Below are 19,239 nucleotides of genomic sequence, written 5' to 3' on the forward strand. Positions count from 1 at the left end.
CCACCACCCCTTGCCATGAAGCCTGCTCTGTGCTGGCACACCACCCAGGGCTGGGATTCATGGGGAACCAGACAGAGTGTATGCCTTCACGAATGACAGTCCAATAAATAGCAACAACTCCACGCTTTAAACACCTCTCTTTAAGTTTAAGAGAGTTTAAGGGACTTCCCTTGAGGCTCAGCTGGTAAAGAATCCGCCTGCAATGCAGGAGACCTGGCTTCCATTCCTGGGTTGGGAAGATCCCCTGGAGAAGGGAAAGGCTACCCACTCCAGTATTCTGGCCTGGAGAACCCCATCACTGTACAGTCTGTGGGGTCACAAAGAATCAGATACGACTGGGCCACTTTCACTTTCTTTAAGAAGGACTTTTGTGCCATCTGAGCCTCTTGGCAGCCTTACAAGAGAGACATTACTTGATTCCCATAATTTAACAGGTGGAAAAGAGACCCGGGAAAGGAAATGACTTGCCCCAGGTCATGGCAGTTGAAGTGCAGGACTGGGAGTTTATGCTGCAGCTTTGGAAACCCCTCACTTTGAGAGGAATATTGGATCTATATGCTTGTTTGCGGAGGACACTTATAACACACTCCAGGGTAAGCCAAGGGACTGAAACCTAAGGTCTGGAACTTAATTAAATGATTTACCAAACCAGATTGACCACATGAAAATGAAAAATTTCTATACATCAAAATATTCCATGAGCAAAGTTAGAAAACTAAGAGAGAAACATTGCAACAGAAAGAGCTCTTGTGAAGCAATAAAACAAATACACATAGCCCAATGAAATAATAAGGGCAGTCATGAAAGAAAAATTGCTGATGTTCAATATTGGTAGGAACAGAATGAACTTTCCTGCCAGCTCTGAGACCAGACTATTGATGGAATGTAAGTCTTACTGGAGGGCAATTTGACGATGTCCATCGATGGCACCCCACTCCAGTACTCTTGCCTGGAAAATCCCATGGATGGAGGAGCCTGGTGGGCTGCAGTCCATGGGGTCGCTACGAGTCGGACAAGACTGAGCGACTTCACTTTCACTTTTCACTTTCACACAATGGAGAAGGCAATGGCAACCCACTCCAGTGTTCTTGCCTGGAGAATCCCAGGGACGGCAGAGCCTGGTGGGCTGCCGTCTATGGGGTCGCACAGAGTCGGACACGACTGAAGTGACTTAGCAGCAGCATCATAGGCTAAAATGCTTACACCCTTTGATTATCTGGTTTTACTTCTTGTGATTTGAGATAAATGCTCACCTGTGTGTACACACAAAATATTCAATGTGGCATTGCTTGATAGTGAGATAGCCAAACCAGACCATCAGTGCAGGGCTGGGTAAATAAATTATGGCACCTCTAGTCAGTGGAATACTATGCAGTCATCAAAAAGAATGAGGCTATTTTGACATGGAAAGTTGCCCCTATCATGTATGTAGTGAAATAAACAAGTTCCATAACATTGTATATATAATGTTGAATTTGCTTATCAGTTCTAGTAGCTTTGTGTGGAGTCTTTAGGGTTTTCTATATATAGTATCATATCCTCTGCATAGAGAGACAGTTTTGTCTCTTTCCTTCCAATTTGGATACCTTGTGTTTCTTTTTCTTATCTGATTGTTGTGGCTAGGACTTCTAGTACTATCTTGAGTAGAAGAGGTGTGAGTGGGCATCCTTGTCTTGTTTCAGATTTTAGTGGGAAGGCTTTCAGCTTTTCAGTGTTGAGTATTAAATTGGCTGTGGGTTTGTCGTAGATAGCTTTTGTTATGTTGGGATATGTTCCTCTATTACCACTTGGGTAAGCGTTTTTATCATGAATGGATGTTGAATTTCATCAAATGCTTTTTTACATCTATTGGGATAGCCATGTGGTTTTTGTTTTTTCTTTTGTTTATGTGGTGAATCACACTGATTTGCCTATGCTGATCCTTGTGAACTTGGGATGTGGCGTATAATCTTTTTTACATGTTGTTGGATTTGGTATGCTAATATTTTGTTGAAAATTGTTGCATCTGTATTCATCAAAATATTTCCCTGTAATTTTCTGATTCGGTGCTGTCTAGTTTTGGTCATCCTGATGGATGATGATGGCTTCATAGAAAGTCTTTGGGAGTGTTTCCTCTTCAATTTTGGAAGAGTTTGGGAACGATCGATGTAAGTTCTTCTTTGTATATTTGGCAGAATCAGTCTGTGAAGCCATCTGGTCTCAGACTTTCGTTTGTAGGGAGTTTTTAAATTACAGACTCTATTTCACTTGTAGTGATAGATCTGTTCAAATTATCTGTTTGTTCTTGATTCAATTTTCGTGGGTTGTATGTTTCTAGAAAAAGATTTGTGATTTTTTAACACAAATGGATTCATACTAGAAACAACGTTGGCCTTCCCTTAAGATCCAGTGGTTAGGACACTGCTTTCACTGTAGGTGAACTAAGATCCCACTTACTGAGCAGCACAGCCAGAAAACCCAAAAAACCCCAAAAAACAAGGTTCTACTGTATAGCACAGAGAACTATATTCAATATGCTATGATAAACTATAATGGAAAAGAAAATTTTAAAACGGGGATATATGTATATTATAACTGAATCACTTTGCTGAGCGCCAGAAATTAAGACAATGTTGTAAATCAAGCTGAGGCTCCAATACTTTGGCCACATGATGCAGAGTCAGCTTTATATTTCAATAAAAAAACAAAAAGGAAAGCCACACAAATCTCACTTGTGGATGCACGTGTGTGTTTATATAAACATTTTTAAAGTTAAAAGTTCAAAAGTCTGAACACTCAGCAACACAGCACACCGTTGGCAGTGCTAGACTCTGGGCGGTGGGATTGGAAGACACTTCCCCCAGGCTGTGAGATGCACACCAACGTTTAAGAACCTGCTCCAGGGCTGGCAAATATTTACTCTGTGGTCCTTCACAGACAAACTTTGGATTTAGAGTCAAAAAAAAAAAAAAATCAACTATCTTTCATCAGCTTTATGTGTCACCTCCTTCAGGAAGCCTTCCCTGATCTCTCAGGTTTCATTCCCTTCTTCGTGTTCCCAAGGACCCTAAGCTCCTCCATCGCAGCATATCAACTACCTTTGATTTCTGCTTCTGTTGTTTGGTCTGCTTTTCCCACTAGACCTTGATCTCCCAGCTCATGTTTGGTTTTCTTTTAAATCTGTCTTTCCCCCAGGCCATGAACTGTCCCAGGGCCTGTAACAAAGGAGACAGTCAGTGAACACTGAACCGTGGCCGGACTGAATTTCAAGGGCTCTGCCCCGTGAACCCTAACATCTAGATTGGCCTGCTCTCCAGAAAGAGCTGCCCCTTCCTCCCCTGGGACCTCTGCAGAGACCCATGTCTTGAGGCCCCCAGAGGGGCTGGGAGACTCACAAATGCTTTCGTGTACTGGTTAAGCATGAAGTCTCCGCTGACGGCGTGCTGAAAGGCTTCCACGGCGAACTCTGGGGGTGAGAAGTCTGGGAAGCCTTGGCCCAAATTTACAACATCAGCCTCCTCGCTGGCCAGTTGGACAAATTCCACCCTGGGCAACAAACAGAGAGTGGGTAGCAGAACCCTCCACCCCAACCTGGATTTCTGCTCCATTCCAGGGCAGGGTGAGCAAGGCAGTTGGGCTTGCTCTAGAAAAACTGGATAGTTAGCACCCATCCTGATCTGTTTACGGTCATAACTGGTCGTATCCTGGTCACATGTCTCAGCCCAGGGGCTCTGCAACTTTCCATCACCATCCACAGTAAGAAATCACTTTTACATCCCAGACTCTGGAGAGACAAACAGGGACTCCACGTTCTCCTTCCAGTGGGATCCACGGCAGTCTTTCCCATTCTGTCCTACTCTGGTCTTTATAAATACTTGCTGAGCACCCCTAAATGGATTTCATGACCCATTCATGCGTCTGTCAACGCCACACTTTGAAACATTTGCTCATATCGCCTCTGTTAGTCTATGAGGCAAGCTCTACTCCTCGGTCGCAATGGGGATGGAGAAGGTGGGATTCAGGGGACTTGCCCGATGGCTCCCAATTAGCTTTTCCCAGTTGGCTTTTGAGTCCACCTCTGTCTGGAGCAACAGTCAGGCCCTGGAGAGTTACTCTGAACAGACTGTAGTCCCACCAGCCCTGCCATCTGCCGCCTCTGGCCCCCTACCACCTTTCTTCTGGGCCTGCCTGCTGGCCACCTCTTTAGGGAAGCTGGCAGAGAGGCTGAGAAGCTGGATAAAAAGGCTGGCACCATGGCTCCAGGTTGGCAAGGGGCAGAAGAGTCAGGGGTGGTGCCAATGAATTTGCCTAACAATAAATATGTCTACAATCGGTCATTCTTCTCTCCAGAGCTTCACAAGGTCTCTGAAGACACGAAGTTGCTGAGGCTCAGAGAGGCCCATGACCTGCCCAGAGCCACACTGGTGGCTAAAGCAGAGCTGAGATGCAAAGTCAGATGGTGGGTGTTCCATGGTGGCTGGGACAACGGAGCCAGATCCTCAGGCCACCACCCGAGGGTCCGCAGGAACCGGGGGCCTCTCATGGCCCTCATCTCTCCTAGCACGCTTCCCTGCTCTGTGCAGTCCTCCCTGGCCAGCTCTGCCCTGACTCTGCCTGAGACTTGGCTTCTCCTGGCCTCAGTCCTCCCTTCTGTAGAATGGGTATGACAGGCTCAAGAGTCTGCTGGCTCTGTGAGTCAGGAAAGACTCTAGCTGCCTCTCCCAGCCAGTCATTTCCTCCCTCTGGGCTGGACTTTACCTTATCTGCAAAATGGGCCACAGGCCTGTCCACCTGCCTCACAGAGAGGACAGACGGGGCAGCCTGGGAAGCAGGACCCTGGGGGCTCAACCTGGAGGGCAGCCGGATACCATAGGGTCTTTGGGCCTGGTTTCCCTATCCCAAACACCAGGGAGCATCAGAGGAGAAGATGGAGGTGGAAGATGTTTGCAAAACACAAAATGCGGTACAGGAGGAGAGTGTGAAAGAAAAAGATGGTCCTCTTTTGGACAAAAACAACAGCCACCTGTACAGAGGTGGCTCTGTGCTCTTGGCCAAAGGGGGACTGGGCTGGGAGCAGGGGTTGGAGAAGGGGGAAGAAGGAAGGTCCTTCAATCTTTCTTACACACCTGCAATTGCATCCGTCGCATCACTAGTGACAGCGGGCACGTACGCCTTTCACATGTAGAATGAGTCAATAAAGAAAAGATGCTGAGCTCTGCAAGTGTCGGTGAGAAGCCGCCCATGTCTTACCTTCTTATATTCTTTAGCTTATCTTGTTCTCTACTAAGTGTGAAATGAAAGACACCCCCCTGCCCCCGGAAAGCCCTCAGCCCGGTGCCTGGGTAGTAGCCATGGCTCACACTGTATTTCATCTCATCCTCCCAAGGCCCTTCAGGGGAGACAGAAGCATCTCCATTTCCTAGCTGGACCTGGAGGCTCAGGGCAGGTGAGTCACTGGCCCCAAATGCCACAGCCAAGCAGGGTGAGGCTGAGACCCAAACCCGAGCCGGTGGCTGGGGGTCCTCACCTCTCAAGGGCTGAGGCTGCAAACCTCTCGGTCCGAGTATGCAGCCGTCTTAGGTACCACTGAGTCCCGGCCAACCCGGGGACCGCCAGCCCTGCTATCCTCGAGCCAGGGGACCCCCACCACCATCCTACCCAGTCCTGCCTGGCTCACCATGGGTTGTGGTCGATCCCGTCCAGCCTTCGAGCCTGCAGCCGTTTAGCCATGGTGAGCTGGAGACAACAGAGCAAGCAGAGAGTCAGCTGGAGACAGAGCAAGTGGAGAGTCAGCCTGGGCTCGCTCTGGGGAGGCAACTGCTCTGTGACCACAGCCTCCGTGTCCGCCCCGCCGGGAGGAGGCGAAGAGCAGGGCTCCTCCCCGCGCCACCAGCCTGGAGTTGCCCACCTGCCAGCCCGGACTCCGCACATCTTGGGACATAGACTGGATTCCATCAGGTTAAAATTTGACCCAGGTTAAAATTTGGAGGGGCTGGGGAGGAGGAGCAGCAGGAAGCAGGAGAGCGGAGTACGGTGACAGTGATGGCAGCGGCTTCTTTCTAAACGCTTCCATGAACTTCCCGGAACCCCCCGACTTGACCTATTTTACAGATGCGAAAATGCAGGGAGGAGGGGGAGACAGCTGCGGTCAAGGTCACACGACAGACAGACTCAGGCCTGTTTGAGATGAGGCCATGTTCGGACTTGGGCACAGGGGCCACTTGCTCAGTCTTTCAGGGGCTCAGGGGACCACCCCTCCTCTTCCCTGGGTTCTTTCCAGGCCAGCTTCCCCCTCACCCACAGGTGTGCAGAGACTGGCCTGGCCTGGGGACCATCAGGCTCAGGCCCTCAGTCTGTCGTGGCTGGGTGATATTGCACAAGTGCGTTAGCTCCTCCTGGCCTCAGTCTCCCCATCAGTGTAATAGGGGCATGGGCTTCGTGGTCCCTCAGAGCCTCTTGGTCCCTGTGGGTTGGAGTCTCAGAGGGGCTGCAGGTGGTGAAGCCACCAGCTGTAGCTCACGGTCAACCCTCACTGTTCTTCACAGTCCGAGTCCTCACAGCATGCTTACCAGAGGGGTCAGGATAATCCTCATCTAAAGATGAGGACATTGAGGCTCAGAGAGACTTGGGGCCTTGCCCAAGGTCAGAAGAGGAGCTGCACAGGGCTCTGGGGCAGGACGACAGCAACAGCAGGGCTCCCAGCCCCTGGCCCTGGGCCTGGAGAAGGGTGTGGGGACGGTCTGTACACCGGCCAGGTTTTTCCATCGCCTGGGGGTCCTGGTGATGTGAATGGTTCAGAGAGAGCCCAGCGTGGAGCCTGGCACCTAGTGGGTACTTTGCTAACATTGGCGGCCCTGTGCTTTCACCAGGCCCTAATACCTCTCGCCAGGCCTGGCACTCAGCATGTATGGAAATAGTAAAAACGATAGCATGATCTTTGCCAGGGAAATTGTGTGATCCCCAAAATGTTAGACGGCAGTGATTATCTTTGGTTAGTAAACAGATACTTTTCCTTCTCTTCCTTAATAATTTTCTTTTTTTCACATTTTCTAAAATAAATGTTTTATTTTTATGATTAAAAATATGGGAGAAAATTACATTTTAGCGGAATGTTTATAAATGTGCTGTACTGACATCAATAAAACAGGGGACAAAATAGCATGTATGATATGCTTATGTTTAAAAAAATACCCTTGTGTATGCTTCTATGTATACATTGTTTATAGTCATATGTGAATGGAAAAAAAGTTTAGAAGGAAACGTAGTAACATGTTAACAAAGGTTCCCTCTGAGTGGTGGAATTGTAGGTGATTGAATCATGGGTGTGCTTTTCTATGTTTCCAAGTCTTTTTGTACAGAGATCATATCATATTTGATTCTGAAATGTGTGTTTTTGCACACTGCATTTTCAGATGTATCTTAGAACCTATAGAATGAATTTAATAGGCAATTTCCTCCTCCCTTACTAGTCCATAAAATAACAATGTATCTTAATATTGATGTCATTATGGGTTCAATGATATAAGGACTTGCTTTTGAATTGGGTATGCATCACGTTAAGGAAATACAGTAAAGATGAGTTGGGGCAGTGGTGGAGAGGTGAGTAGAGGTTGGAGTGAGGGAGTTTGAGGAGGGCTGAGATGAGTGAAGGAGTAGAGGGGTACAGGGGCACAGAGAGAGAACAAAGAGGCATCGAGCTGAATGAGTTCAGGGAGGAGATGAAAAAGGGGGGAAACTGAGGTGCTCAGTGGAGTGACCTTTGCGTACATCACACATTGCTTGGATAAGGGAGGAACCAGTGCCTGTTCTTGAGTTTATGCATAATGTATTTATTCAGCCAACATTTATGAAGCACCTACTGTGTACCAAACACTGGGCTGGGCTAGGGGCCAATGGGGAGGCTGCAGCACCAAGGATGCAGAGCTACAAGCTAGATCAGAAGCAGGGGCAAGGGAGGGGCCCACACCCAGACTGCAGTCAGAGAAGGCTTCCTGAAAGAGGAGGCTCATGCACAGCTTTGAAGCCAGGGCCAAGCCAGATCCCAGGACCCCAGGTCATGTGAGCAGCAGGGCTCAACGGGCGAGAGCACTTACAGTCTGGTGCAAACACCGGGTGAGCGAAGCTCCAGACTTCTTTCCCCGGAGGGGCCCCACCAGGTGCAAACAGATGGCCGTCGTGTTCCTGAACATGCCTCCCAGAGCCGTGGGGTGAGGTCCCCTCCAAGGGCAGAGAAGGGAGAACACCCTGGCCAGAAAAATGGCTCTGGGCCCAGGACTTGGTGCCCGCCCCCCCCCCCCCCCCCCGCCCATCAGCTCTAATAACAAAAACAATAAGGGCTGGTATTTATCAAGTGGTCCCTCTGTACCAGGCATGGAAACAAGTGTTTTGTCGCATGACTATCCTTCAGTCCTTGAAACCCTGGGACCACCCCCCGCCCCAGCAACCACAGTAACCCTTTCAAAATGTTAAGAAAAAGAAAGAAAAAGATAGTGCTAAGTTGTGTCCAACTCTTTCGATTCCACAAACTGCAGCCCACCAGGCTCCTCTGTCCATGGGATTCTCCAGGCAAGAATACTGGATTGGGTTGCCATTTCCTTCTCCAGGGGATCTTCCCAGCCCAGGAATTGAACACAGGTCTCCCGCAATGCAGGAAGCCCTCAAAATGTAAATCACCTCTAATTAAAAATGATCTAATTAAAAATGAAGATTATGGATGGCTTCTAATATCACAGGCAGAGCCAAGCCTACATTACGTCCTGACTCTGGAAACACACATACCACCTGTAGATTATTTCTGTGCTAAAACCAAATCTAAAGCTGATCAGGCCTTAAAAGAGATTCCGAAATTCCCTGGCGATCCAGTGGTTAGGACTCAGTGCTTTCACTGCCAGGGCCCGGGTTCCATCCCTGGTCAGGGAACTAAGAACCCACAGCCTTGCAGTGCTGCTAAGAAAAAAAAAAAGATTCAACAAACATAAATTAAAAAGTGAATGCTTAAAAAAGAAGAAAATCTTTGAAGGACACACTGCACAATTTCAAAACTTACTAAAAAGCTAAGGGAACCAAAAAACAGTGTGGTAATGGCATAAGGATAGACATATAAATCAAGGGAGTAGAATTGAGAGCCCAAAAGTAAACTGCTATTTGATCCATTGCTGTTTGACAAGGGTGCCAAGAAAATTCAATGAGGGACAGGACTGGCACACTGATAGCTCTTTCTCGATTCTGTGGGTGGTGGTGCATGGCCGTTCTTAGTTGGTAAAGTGATTTGTCTGGTTAATTCTGATAATGAAGGAGACTCTGGCATGCTAACTAGTTATGTGACCCCCGAGCAAAAAAAGAAAAGAAAATTCAGTGAAGACATAACAATCTTTTCAACAAATTGGTGCTGAAACATCTGGATATCCCCATGCAGAAGAATGAAACTGGACTCCTACTTTATAAAAAAAATTAACTCAATAAAAGGGTTAAAACTATAATACTCCTTGAAGAAAACAGGAGTAAAGTTTTTGACCTTGCATTGCTGCTGCTGCTGCTAAGTCGCTTCAGTCATGTCCGACTCTGTGCGACCCCATAGACGGCAGCCCACCAGGCTCCCCCATCCCTGGGATTCTCCAGGCAAGAATACTGGAGTGGGTTGCCATTTCCTTCTCCAGTGCATGAAAGTGAAAAGTCAAAGTGAAGTCGCTCAGTCGTGTCCGACTCTTAGCGACCTCATGGACTGCAGCCTACCAGGCTCCTCTGTCCATGGGATTTTCCAGGCAAGAGTACTGGAGTGGGGTGCCATTGCCTTCTCCGTTGACCTTGCATTAGAAGAAGTGTGTTTTTTTTTTTTATATATAACACCATATATAGCAGCTTTTATATATAACAACACAAGCAATGAAAGAAAAAATGGATTTAGACTTCACCAAAATTAAAAACTTTTGTGTCTCAAAAGATACCATCAAGAAAATGAAAAACCCCACATAGGAGAAAGTATTTGCAAATTATAAATCTGAATCTCTCCAAAGAGGTATAAATTGTTAGCAAGCACATGAAAAGATCCTCACGATCATTAGCCATTAGGTAAATGGTACACTAAGACACAACTTCCCACGCACTAGAATGGCTAGAACAAGACAGATAATTACAAGTGTTTCAAGGATGGTGGGAAATTGGAAGCCTTGTATATTGCTTCTGGGAATGTAAAACCCTGCAGCAGATGTGGCAAACAGCCTAGAAGTTTCTCAAAATGTTAAACATAGAGTTATCATATGACCTAGCAATTTCGCTCCTAGGTATATACCCAAGAGAAATGAAAACGAAAATATGTCCATACAGAAACTTGTACATTGGGATTTCCCTGGTGGTCCAGTGGCTAAGACGTCACGCTCCCGATGCAGGGGACCAGGGTTCCATCCCTGGTCAGGGAACTAGAGCCCTTAGACCTGGACTTCCCCGGTGGCTCAGACGGTAAAGCATTTGCCTACAATGTGGAAGACCCGGGTTCAACCCCTGGGTCAGGAAGATCTTCTGGAGAAGGAAATGGCAACCCACTCCAGTATTCTTGCTTGGAGAATCCCATGGATGGAGGAACCTTGTAGGCAACAGTCCATGGGGTCACAAAGAGTCAGACCTGACTGAGCGGCTTCACTTTCCTTTCTTTCTTTTAAAAATCCTCATAGTAAGAATAAAACCCAAAGTTTCTACCGTATCCTATGACCATATACTACGAGGCCATATTAGCTCAGAGATGAGGGCCCAGGTTGTTCCTACCACCGTTTCTCTTGCTTGCTCTCTCCCAGCCACACTCACCATTCCTGTCTGTTAACTCTCCTCATCTTTTATCAGCACCAGCAAACATTTTTCTGCCTTGGGTCAGAGCAAATATTTTAGGCTTTGCAGGGCAGACAGTCTTTGTCGCAGCTTCTCAATCTGCTGCTGCTTTGGGAAAGCAGCCTTAGATGGCACATACGTACCCGAGGCGGCAATTTGCAATGCAGCCTCACTTCTCTGATGAATCTAAGAAAAGCTGTTAATTTTTTCCTTGGCTCAGCTTTTTATTCACAAGGACAGTGTGATGACTTCAAGCTCCTTGCACACAGGACTGGAAACTGTAAGTCCAATGTAATCTACCTGTTCACAACATTTCATAACTATCAGTGCGACCCTCTAACTTTACTATAGAGGAGAAATAAAAGGAGACTAGTTTATAACCCGGTCATGGATGCAAAGGCTCAGGCTTGCCCACACTAGGAGATTCTAGGAAGTGGAGAGTTATTGGCCCTTGCTTAGAAGAAATAAATCTGGCCTATTGGACGTTCCTGGTGGTCCAGTGGCTAAGACTCCCCGCTCCCAATGCAGGGGGCCTGGGTTTGATCCCTGCTCAGGGACCTAGATCCCACAAGCCACACAGATCTTTTCCCGTGTGCCACAGCTAAGATCCAGTGCAGCCGAAAGAGGGAAAGAAAGAAAGGCCGCTCCCTAGCCTAGTCCCTTCTAAACTCCGCTCCCAACCCAGCCTGTTCCTCCAAGGTCTTTCAAAGCATTTCAGAGCCCAGAAAACTAGTCATCTGTCCCAAGGCGGGGCACTTCCTCCTCTGGTCCTCACTCAGTCATCAGCTTCTCTGGAGCATGTTCTCTGACCAGGTCCTGGCAAAGCGCTGAGACCACAGTGTGGACCGATGTTGGGATCCAGAGTGAGGTACTCCGCCCGTGGCAAAGGTCATGAGGAAGGAGGCTCGACATACGCAAAGGCGGGATTGAGCCTCAGGACTCCCCCTGGAACTCCTCGAGCATCTACCCCCATAACCAGAGCCTGCCTACTTTACTACTTTGTGTTCTCCCCTACACCTCTGACTTTACGGGGGGCTGTCCCCCACCACCTCTTTCAGAGAAGGAGTTAACTTAGAGCTCCAGTTAATAAAAACTCCTGGGTGTGACAAGAGTGTTTTAACCTACAAACTCCTCTGAAGGTTCTCTGGCCTGCCTGACAGGCTTGTCCGGCCACATGTGATCGCTCACAGCCTCCCAACCGTGAGAGGCACGAGATGCTTTAAACCTTCTAAAAACAGGTTCCTTAGAAAAGTTAGAAAACTATTAGTATAAGTATAATGGGCTGATTAGAAATTGTATTGGTGAAGGGTTTTTCATTTGTTGAGCCAATGTTTGTTGCTAAGTCTCCACATCCCCTGCCCTTACACACGTTAATGAGTATATAGAAGAAATAAGTATTAACCTTTGATACTAATCACGTTAGACCTTAGGCTAAGTAAATTCTTTCCTTAACTAAAACCCACTATACCCTCACCCTATAGGAATGTAACTTTATTTGGGTGGTGTCTGTTTTAAGAATAATCAGCCCTGGAGAAATAAGTGTCCTGATTGACTGACCGCTGTCACAAGGAGAGGGTCGTAAATTGTCAGCAGGCCCCCCTGGCCAGAAGATGATGTAACACCCCTAAGACCTCTGTATACATTTGTATGAAGCACCTGACTTTGATAAAAGTCAGGACTGCTGACCCTGCGTGACTTTTGCATGACATCTCAGTGTATAAAAGTAGACCATGGAAAATAAAGAATTGGGATCAGTTTCTCGAAATACTGGTCTCCCCATGTCGCTCTCTCCCCCACTCTGGCTGAGTCTCCATCTGGAGCGCAGAACCCACCATGCTTACTAATTATGCCTGGGCTTCTAAGATCTGACCGGGGAGGCCTCAGTGTCTCCTCTCCTTCGGGAGAACGGAAGGACGCCTGCGGCCTACGTAAGTGGTGCAAGCTTCTTGTTTTGAAGATTTATTGGTCTTCCGCGTAAACCAAGCTACTCAGCCTCTTTTCTCCACTGAATTTTCCTACTAACCTATCCTCATCCTATTACTCTTTATATCTTTGATAAAATATTTAAATAAATAGGTCGCCGACGCCGTCCCCGCTTCGAATACCCTGGATCAGCCAGGGCTGGACCCCGGCAGACCAGGCCTGTCAAGAGATGCCCACAAACACTGTCTCCATTACTATCCAGCACGTATTTCCTGACCAATGCGAAGGTGTGTGTTATGGCTCGAATCGTGTCCTCCAAAAGCATATGTCCAAGTCCTAACCTCTGATAACCTGTGAATATTTCCCCAGTGGCTCGGGGGTAAAGAACCTGCCTGCAATGCAAAAGACATGCTGGAGATGCAAGTTCAATCCCTGGGTCGGGAAGATCCGCTGGGGATCTTGGGGTTGGTCCATGGGGTCGCAGAGTTGGACGTGGCTGAGCGACTAAACAACACTCTGTGAATGTGGCCTTATTTGGAAACAGGATCTTCGAAGGTGTGACCCATTCAAGACGATGGACTTCCCCTGGTGGTCCAGTGGCTAAGATTCTGGGCTGCAGGCGGCCCAGGTTTGATCCCTGGTGAGGCAACTAGATCCCACATGCGGCAACTAAAGGTCCCGCGTGCTGCAACTAACACTGGCCCAGACAAAAATAGCAATGCATGCATGCTAAGTCACTTCAGTCACGTCTGACTCTTTGTGACCCCACGGACTGTAGCCCACCAGGCTCCTCTGTCCATGGGATTCTCCAGGCAAGAATACTGGAATGGGCTGCCATTCCTTTCTCCAAAAAATAGTAATAATAGTAAATAAGTAAATATTCGAAAAATTGAAGACGAGGTCTCACTGGATCAGGGTGGACCATTGCCAGTACAGTTTGTTTCCTTGTAAGAAGAGAAAAGAACACAGACACACGGGAGAAAGTTCACGTGAAGACAGCTGCTGCTGCTGCTGCTAAGTCGCTTCAGTCGTGTCCGACTCCGTGTGACCCCACAGAAGGCAGCCCACCAGGCTCCGCTGTCCCTGGGAGTCTCCAGGCAAGAACACTGGAGTGGGTAAGGCAGAGACTAATGTGTCTACGAGCCAAGGAACACCGAGGACTCCTGACAGCACAGAAGCTAAGAGAAAAGCATGGACCAGATTCTCCTCCTCTACGCTAAGAGAAAGCATGGCCCCAATAACACCTTGATTTTGGACTTTCAGCCTTCAGAACCACCCGCTGTGTGGTACTTCGGTACAGACGGCCAGGAGACTAACCCAACCGGACACTAGAGGGCGCTGGGGGCACGGCCCCTGAGGGCAGGAGTTCCGGCGGGCTCCTTGGAGGGCGCGGCCTTCAAGCCCAGTCCCAGAGGAAGGGAAAGGATGCCAGGCGGTGCAAAGGCCCGTGGGGGTGAGCTGGGAGAATCCAGGGGCTGGGCAGTCAGTCAGAGTTCACCCTCCGATTTACTCCCTGCGGCTAAGAACCGAAAAAGGGCAGTGCGATTATTACCTGAGGAGGGGCATTCCACCCTGTGTCTGGGGGAACGTGCCCGCCTGCTTCAAGTCCCCTCAGCAGAGGATGGGAGGCACAGGGCCTGGTGTGAGCCCAGTGCTGGCCTTGGAGGGCACAGCCGTGCCTGTTCTGGGGGACCCACCATCCCGCTTGACAGGGATTGAGGGATTTCTCAGGACACCGGACTTCCAGAGCTAAAAGTAGCACCATCCTGAGAGAACGGGGATGGGTGGTCCCCTTAGACGGGCCGAGTGCAGGGGTGCCTGCTCCCGTCCTGTGCCTGAAACCCTGCTGACTCCCCAGATGGACTTAATCTCAGGGGAACCCCCCTCCTCGACCACCTCCTGACCACTCGGTTCAAAATCTGCGGGTGCCTGGTAGGCTGATCCTCTCTCTGACGTGGTAGCCCACAGCCCTTGATGTCTATCAATTCTGGCCTTTCTCCTAAGGTGGCTACGCCTCCTCTGCCCCACATCACACCTGCCACCATCTCACCGGATCACAGAGGTAGGAATAACACTAATGCGATCAGTTCTGATTTGCTCACTCAGCACCAGGCGCTGCAGTAAGGACTATACTGATGTCATCAGACCCTTTCAACAGCCCTGGGAAGCAGGCGCTACCCTCAAACTCCCCCCAACCTTAATAGGCAGGGAAGGAACTTCCCGGGTGGCCCAGCAGATAAGAATCTGGGTGCCAATACAGAGCACAGGGGTTCGATCCCTGATCTGGGAAGATTTCACATGCCTCGGGGTAAAACAACTCATGTACCACAACTACTGAAGCCTGTGCCTAAAGCCAGTGCTCCGCAATGAGACGCCACCACGGTGAGAAGCCCTCACACCACAGTGAGTAACCCCCAGTTGCTGCAGCTAGAGAAAGCCTGAATACAGCAGCAAAGACCTGGTGCAGCCAAAAATAAATAAAATCTAAAAGCAAAACGAAAAAAGGCAAGGAAGTTTGCAACAACGATAACATAACAATAAAAACCAGTCCATCCTAAAGGAAATCAACCCTGAATATGCTCTGGAAGGACTGATGCTGACGCTGAAGCTCCAATCCTTTGGCCACCTGATGCGAAGAACTGACTCGTTAGAAAAGACCCTGATGCTGGGAAAGACTGAAGGCAGGAGGAGAAGGGGGCAACAGAGGACAAGATGGTTGGATGGCATCACCGACTCGATGGACGTGAATTTGAGCAGACTCGGGAGATACTGAAGGACAGGGGACCTGGTGTGCTGCAGTCCGTGGGGTTGCAAAGAGTGGGACACAACTGAGCGACTGAACAACAACAAACACTCAAATGGGGCTCCGGCAGGTCAGGGGAGGGTTCAAATCACGGGATGCCCACAGTTTAAGAGCCCAGTGTGTGGCCCTTTCCTCTCCTCTGCCAGTCTTGGCCCTTCACTCTCACTGCCAGCTCTCAGGAAAGGTGGTACCTTGGGGCTGGGGGTGGCCTGGGCCGTCTGGCTCCGTGGAGCCGGGGAGAGCCTGTGTGGGATGAGGCCACGCTTAACCACTCATGCTACCTGGGGCTGGAAACCAGGATCCGGCTTCCACTGCAGGGGACTGCCAGGGCAGCGACTGGTGTGTGTGTCCGGGTGAGTCTGTGGGCACAGGAGTGAGTATCATACTGCACCCTTTGTGGAGCAGGTCTGTCCTGCCAAACCTTTGATGCCCACCTGGGATTGGGCACCAAGCAGACACCAGCGGAGAAGGTTAGGACACAGGCTTTGGGGTCATGCACACCTTGGCTGTGTGACTCAGGGCAAGTCACTTTACCTCTCTCAATGTCAGTTTCCCTACCTGTGAAATAAATAAAAATAAGGTACTTCATGGAAAGCCCTTCACTGAATGCCTGGCACATAAAAGGTGACTGTAAATGGCAAATGTTAATAATAGAGTGGGCACTTTATGAATACCCATGACATTCGTATGATATGACCCATTTCAGCGGGACTGACTTCATCAGATCTCAGGAGGCTTAGTGCTGAGGGCCTGCGATAGTTTGAAGGGCCTATGAAAATGTTTTCATTTTAATTTATTTTAAAATAAGAACACAAGTGGGGCTAGTGTTAAAGAGCCTGCCTGCCAATGCAGGAGACATGAGACATGCATTCAATCCCTGGGTCGGAAGATCCCCTGGAGGAGGGCATGGCAACCCACTCCAGTATTCTTGCCTGGAGAATCCCACAGACAGAGGAGCCCCGAGGGGTACAGTCCATGGGGTTGCAAAGAGTCAGACACGACTGAGGCGACTTAGCACGCATGCACAAGGGAATGTAATATAATAATGAATCTAGCCTGGACGATATTTGTTCTTTATACCAACATAGTTATAAACTATATATATTTTTTTGGCCAAGCTGTGTGGCTCACGGGATCTTAGTTCCCTGACCAGGGACTGAACCAGGGCTCTTGGCAGTGAGAGCATGAAGTCTGAACCACTGGACCACCAGGGAGTTCTCCTTTGATATATATATTTTTTTTAATGGAGAAAGGGGCCCATGAAGTAGAAGTGAATAGGGTCCTTGAAAGTTTTAATGTGACCTTGAACGGGGGTAAATCTGTGTGCGGTTGTGACTACTTGTGCAAATAAGAGTGTTTGCCCTTGAGTACTTGCACATGTCTCTTTCCTTTGAGCCTGTGGGTGTCATGGGGACAGTTTCCAGGAACTTGAAGGGGAGGGAAAGCCACTGGGCGTCTGAGCCGAGGGTGGGAAGGGCACAGGTGGCCACTTGGGCTGCCCTCACCAGCAACACTGCCAGGTGTCAAGGCGTTGCATGCTGCTTGCATGTTGCATGTCCAGCTCTTTGCAACCCCTGAACTGAAGCCTGCAAGGCTCCTCTGTCCATGGAATTTTCCCGGTGAGAATATTGGAGTGGGTTGCCATTTCCTCCTGCAGGGGATCTTCCCGACCCAGGGATGGAACCCAGGTCTCTTGCATCTCCTGCACTGGTAGGCGGATTCTTGACTACTGAGCCACCTGGGAATCCCTGCAAGCCACTGCCCTGTGGGGAAATGGGTGCTTGTTGTCCCTGAGGCCACCAAAAGGGGACACGCAGAGCCAGTCCCGTCTAGACTTCTGGCTAGCTGGCCCTAGACATTAAGCCATACGATACATTAGGACAGAGGACAACTTTGTGTCTCAGAGGGGAGTGTGGCCTCACTTCATAGAGGAGACCGTCGGTGGGGAGTGTGCTGGTCCAGGCCCACCCCGAGGTGTGACTGCTGGCCTCCCAGACCAGGGTTCTTGCACTGACTGGGCTGACCTAGGTATCTCTACAGGGGCTCATTCACAGACACCTGGGAGCTCTCACCATTGCCTCATTCAGAGACACCAGGAAGGCTCTGGGGCAGCCTTTCCCAAGCCACACCCACCTCCAACTCCCCATGTACCTCATCTCTCATCTTCCAGAAAGCAAGATAACTTCCCTGGATAACTCCTCTACAGCCCTGATGACGAGCTTAAGGGTAATGACCATAGCCTTTTATTTACTGCACACTTTCTCTGTGCCAGGCTGCCTGCCCAGCACTTTACACGGCCCATCACTTTGAATCCCATGAGAGAGGTGCCATCAAGAGGCCAAGTAACAGACCCAAGGCCACAGCTAGCAGGTAGCAGGACGCTGGACTGGAAGAAACACAAGCTGGAATCAAGATTGCCGGGAGGAATGTCAATAACCTCAGATATGCAGATGACACCACCCTTATGGCAGAAAGTGAAGAAGAACTCAAAAGCCTCTTGATGAAGGTGAAAGTGGAGAGTGAAAAAGTTGGCTTAAAGCTCAGCATTCAGAAAATGAAGATCATGGCATCCGGTCCCATCACTTCATGGCAAATAGATGGGGAAACAGTGGAAACAGTGTCAGACTTTATTTTTCTGGGCTCCAAAATCACTGCAGATGGTGACTGCAGCCATGAAATTAAGATGCTTACTCCTTGGAAGGAAAGTTATGACCAACCTAGATAGCATATTCAAAAGCAGAGACATTCCTTTGCCAACAAAGGTCTGTCTAGTCAAGGCTATGGTTTTTCTTGTGGTCATGTATGGATGTGAGAGTTGGACTGTGAAGAAGGCTGAGCACCGAAGAATTGATGCTTTTGAACTGTGGTGTTGGAGAAGACTCTTGAGAGTCCCTTGGACTGCAAGGAGACCCAACCAGTCCATTCTGAAGGAGATCAGCCCTGGGATTTCTTTGGAGGGAATGATGTTAAAGCTGAAACTCCAGTACTTTGGCCACCTCATGCGAAGAGTTGACTCATTGGAAAAGACTCCGATGCTGGGAGGGATTGGGGGCAAGAGGAGAAGGGGACGACAGAGGATGAGATGGCTGGATGGCATCACTGACTCGATGGACATGAGTCTGAGTGAACTCCGGGAGTTGGTGACGGACAGGGAGGCCTGGCATGCTGCGATTCATGGGGTGGCAAAGAGTCGGACATGACTGAGCGACTGATCTGATCTGATATTATCTTTGACTTAAACACTCCATCTTCTGGATGTTTATCTTACAGGGATGTTCATACACATACATAAACCTTGATCATAATTGCAGTATTGTGTGTGAGAAAAAAACAAGACAATTCAGTGTCTTATCAGTTGGAGGCTGATTCAATTTGTTTTGATTTATCCGTACAGTGGAATGCTGTACAGTCACTAAAAGGAATGAGACCACTCCTTAGCATTCTGACATGAAAAGATATTCAGGTTACATGAAAAATGCATGTTGATTTCAAAACATACTACAAAGTTACAGTAATCAAAACAGTGTGGCACTGCCTTTGGACAGACATACAGACCAACGGACCAGAATTGAGAGCCCAGAAACAAACTTAAACGTCTATGCCCAGATAACTTTTGACAAAGTTTGAAGACCATTCAATGGGGGTAAAATAATTTCTTCTACAAATGGGGCTAGGACAACTGGATAGCCCCTTGCAAAAGAATGAAGTTGAACCTC

The 19,239-nt window shown here is 48.7% G+C and overlaps 1 protein-coding gene across 7 annotated transcripts in view; it reads right to left on the minus strand.

Annotated features, from left to right (window-relative positions):
• Positions 1-19,239, minus strand: part of KYAT1 (kynurenine aminotransferase 1) — a 56,454-nt gene that overhangs the window by 23,675 nt on the left and 13,540 nt on the right. For 5 of the 7 annotated variants that reach the window (XM_027556498.1, XM_027556497.1, XM_027556499.1 and 2 more), the window contains one exon: positions 5,657-5,715. In XM_027556498.1, coding sequence (XP_027412299.1) covers positions 5,657-5,715 — 59 coding nt within the window. Of the gene's footprint in view, positions 1-5,656; positions 5,716-5,887; positions 7,025-8,072; positions 8,224-19,239 lie in introns of those variants that run through there. The other 2 variants (XM_027556500.1, XM_027556501.1) reach the window with 2 other exon arrangements.

This window comes from Bos indicus x Bos taurus, chromosome 11 (genome assembly GCF_003369695.1).
Source record: "Bos indicus x Bos taurus breed Angus x Brahman F1 hybrid chromosome 11, Bos_hybrid_MaternalHap_v2.0, whole genome shotgun sequence".
NCBI classification, from domain to species: Eukaryota; Metazoa; Chordata; class Mammalia; order Artiodactyla; family Bovidae; genus Bos; species Bos indicus x Bos taurus.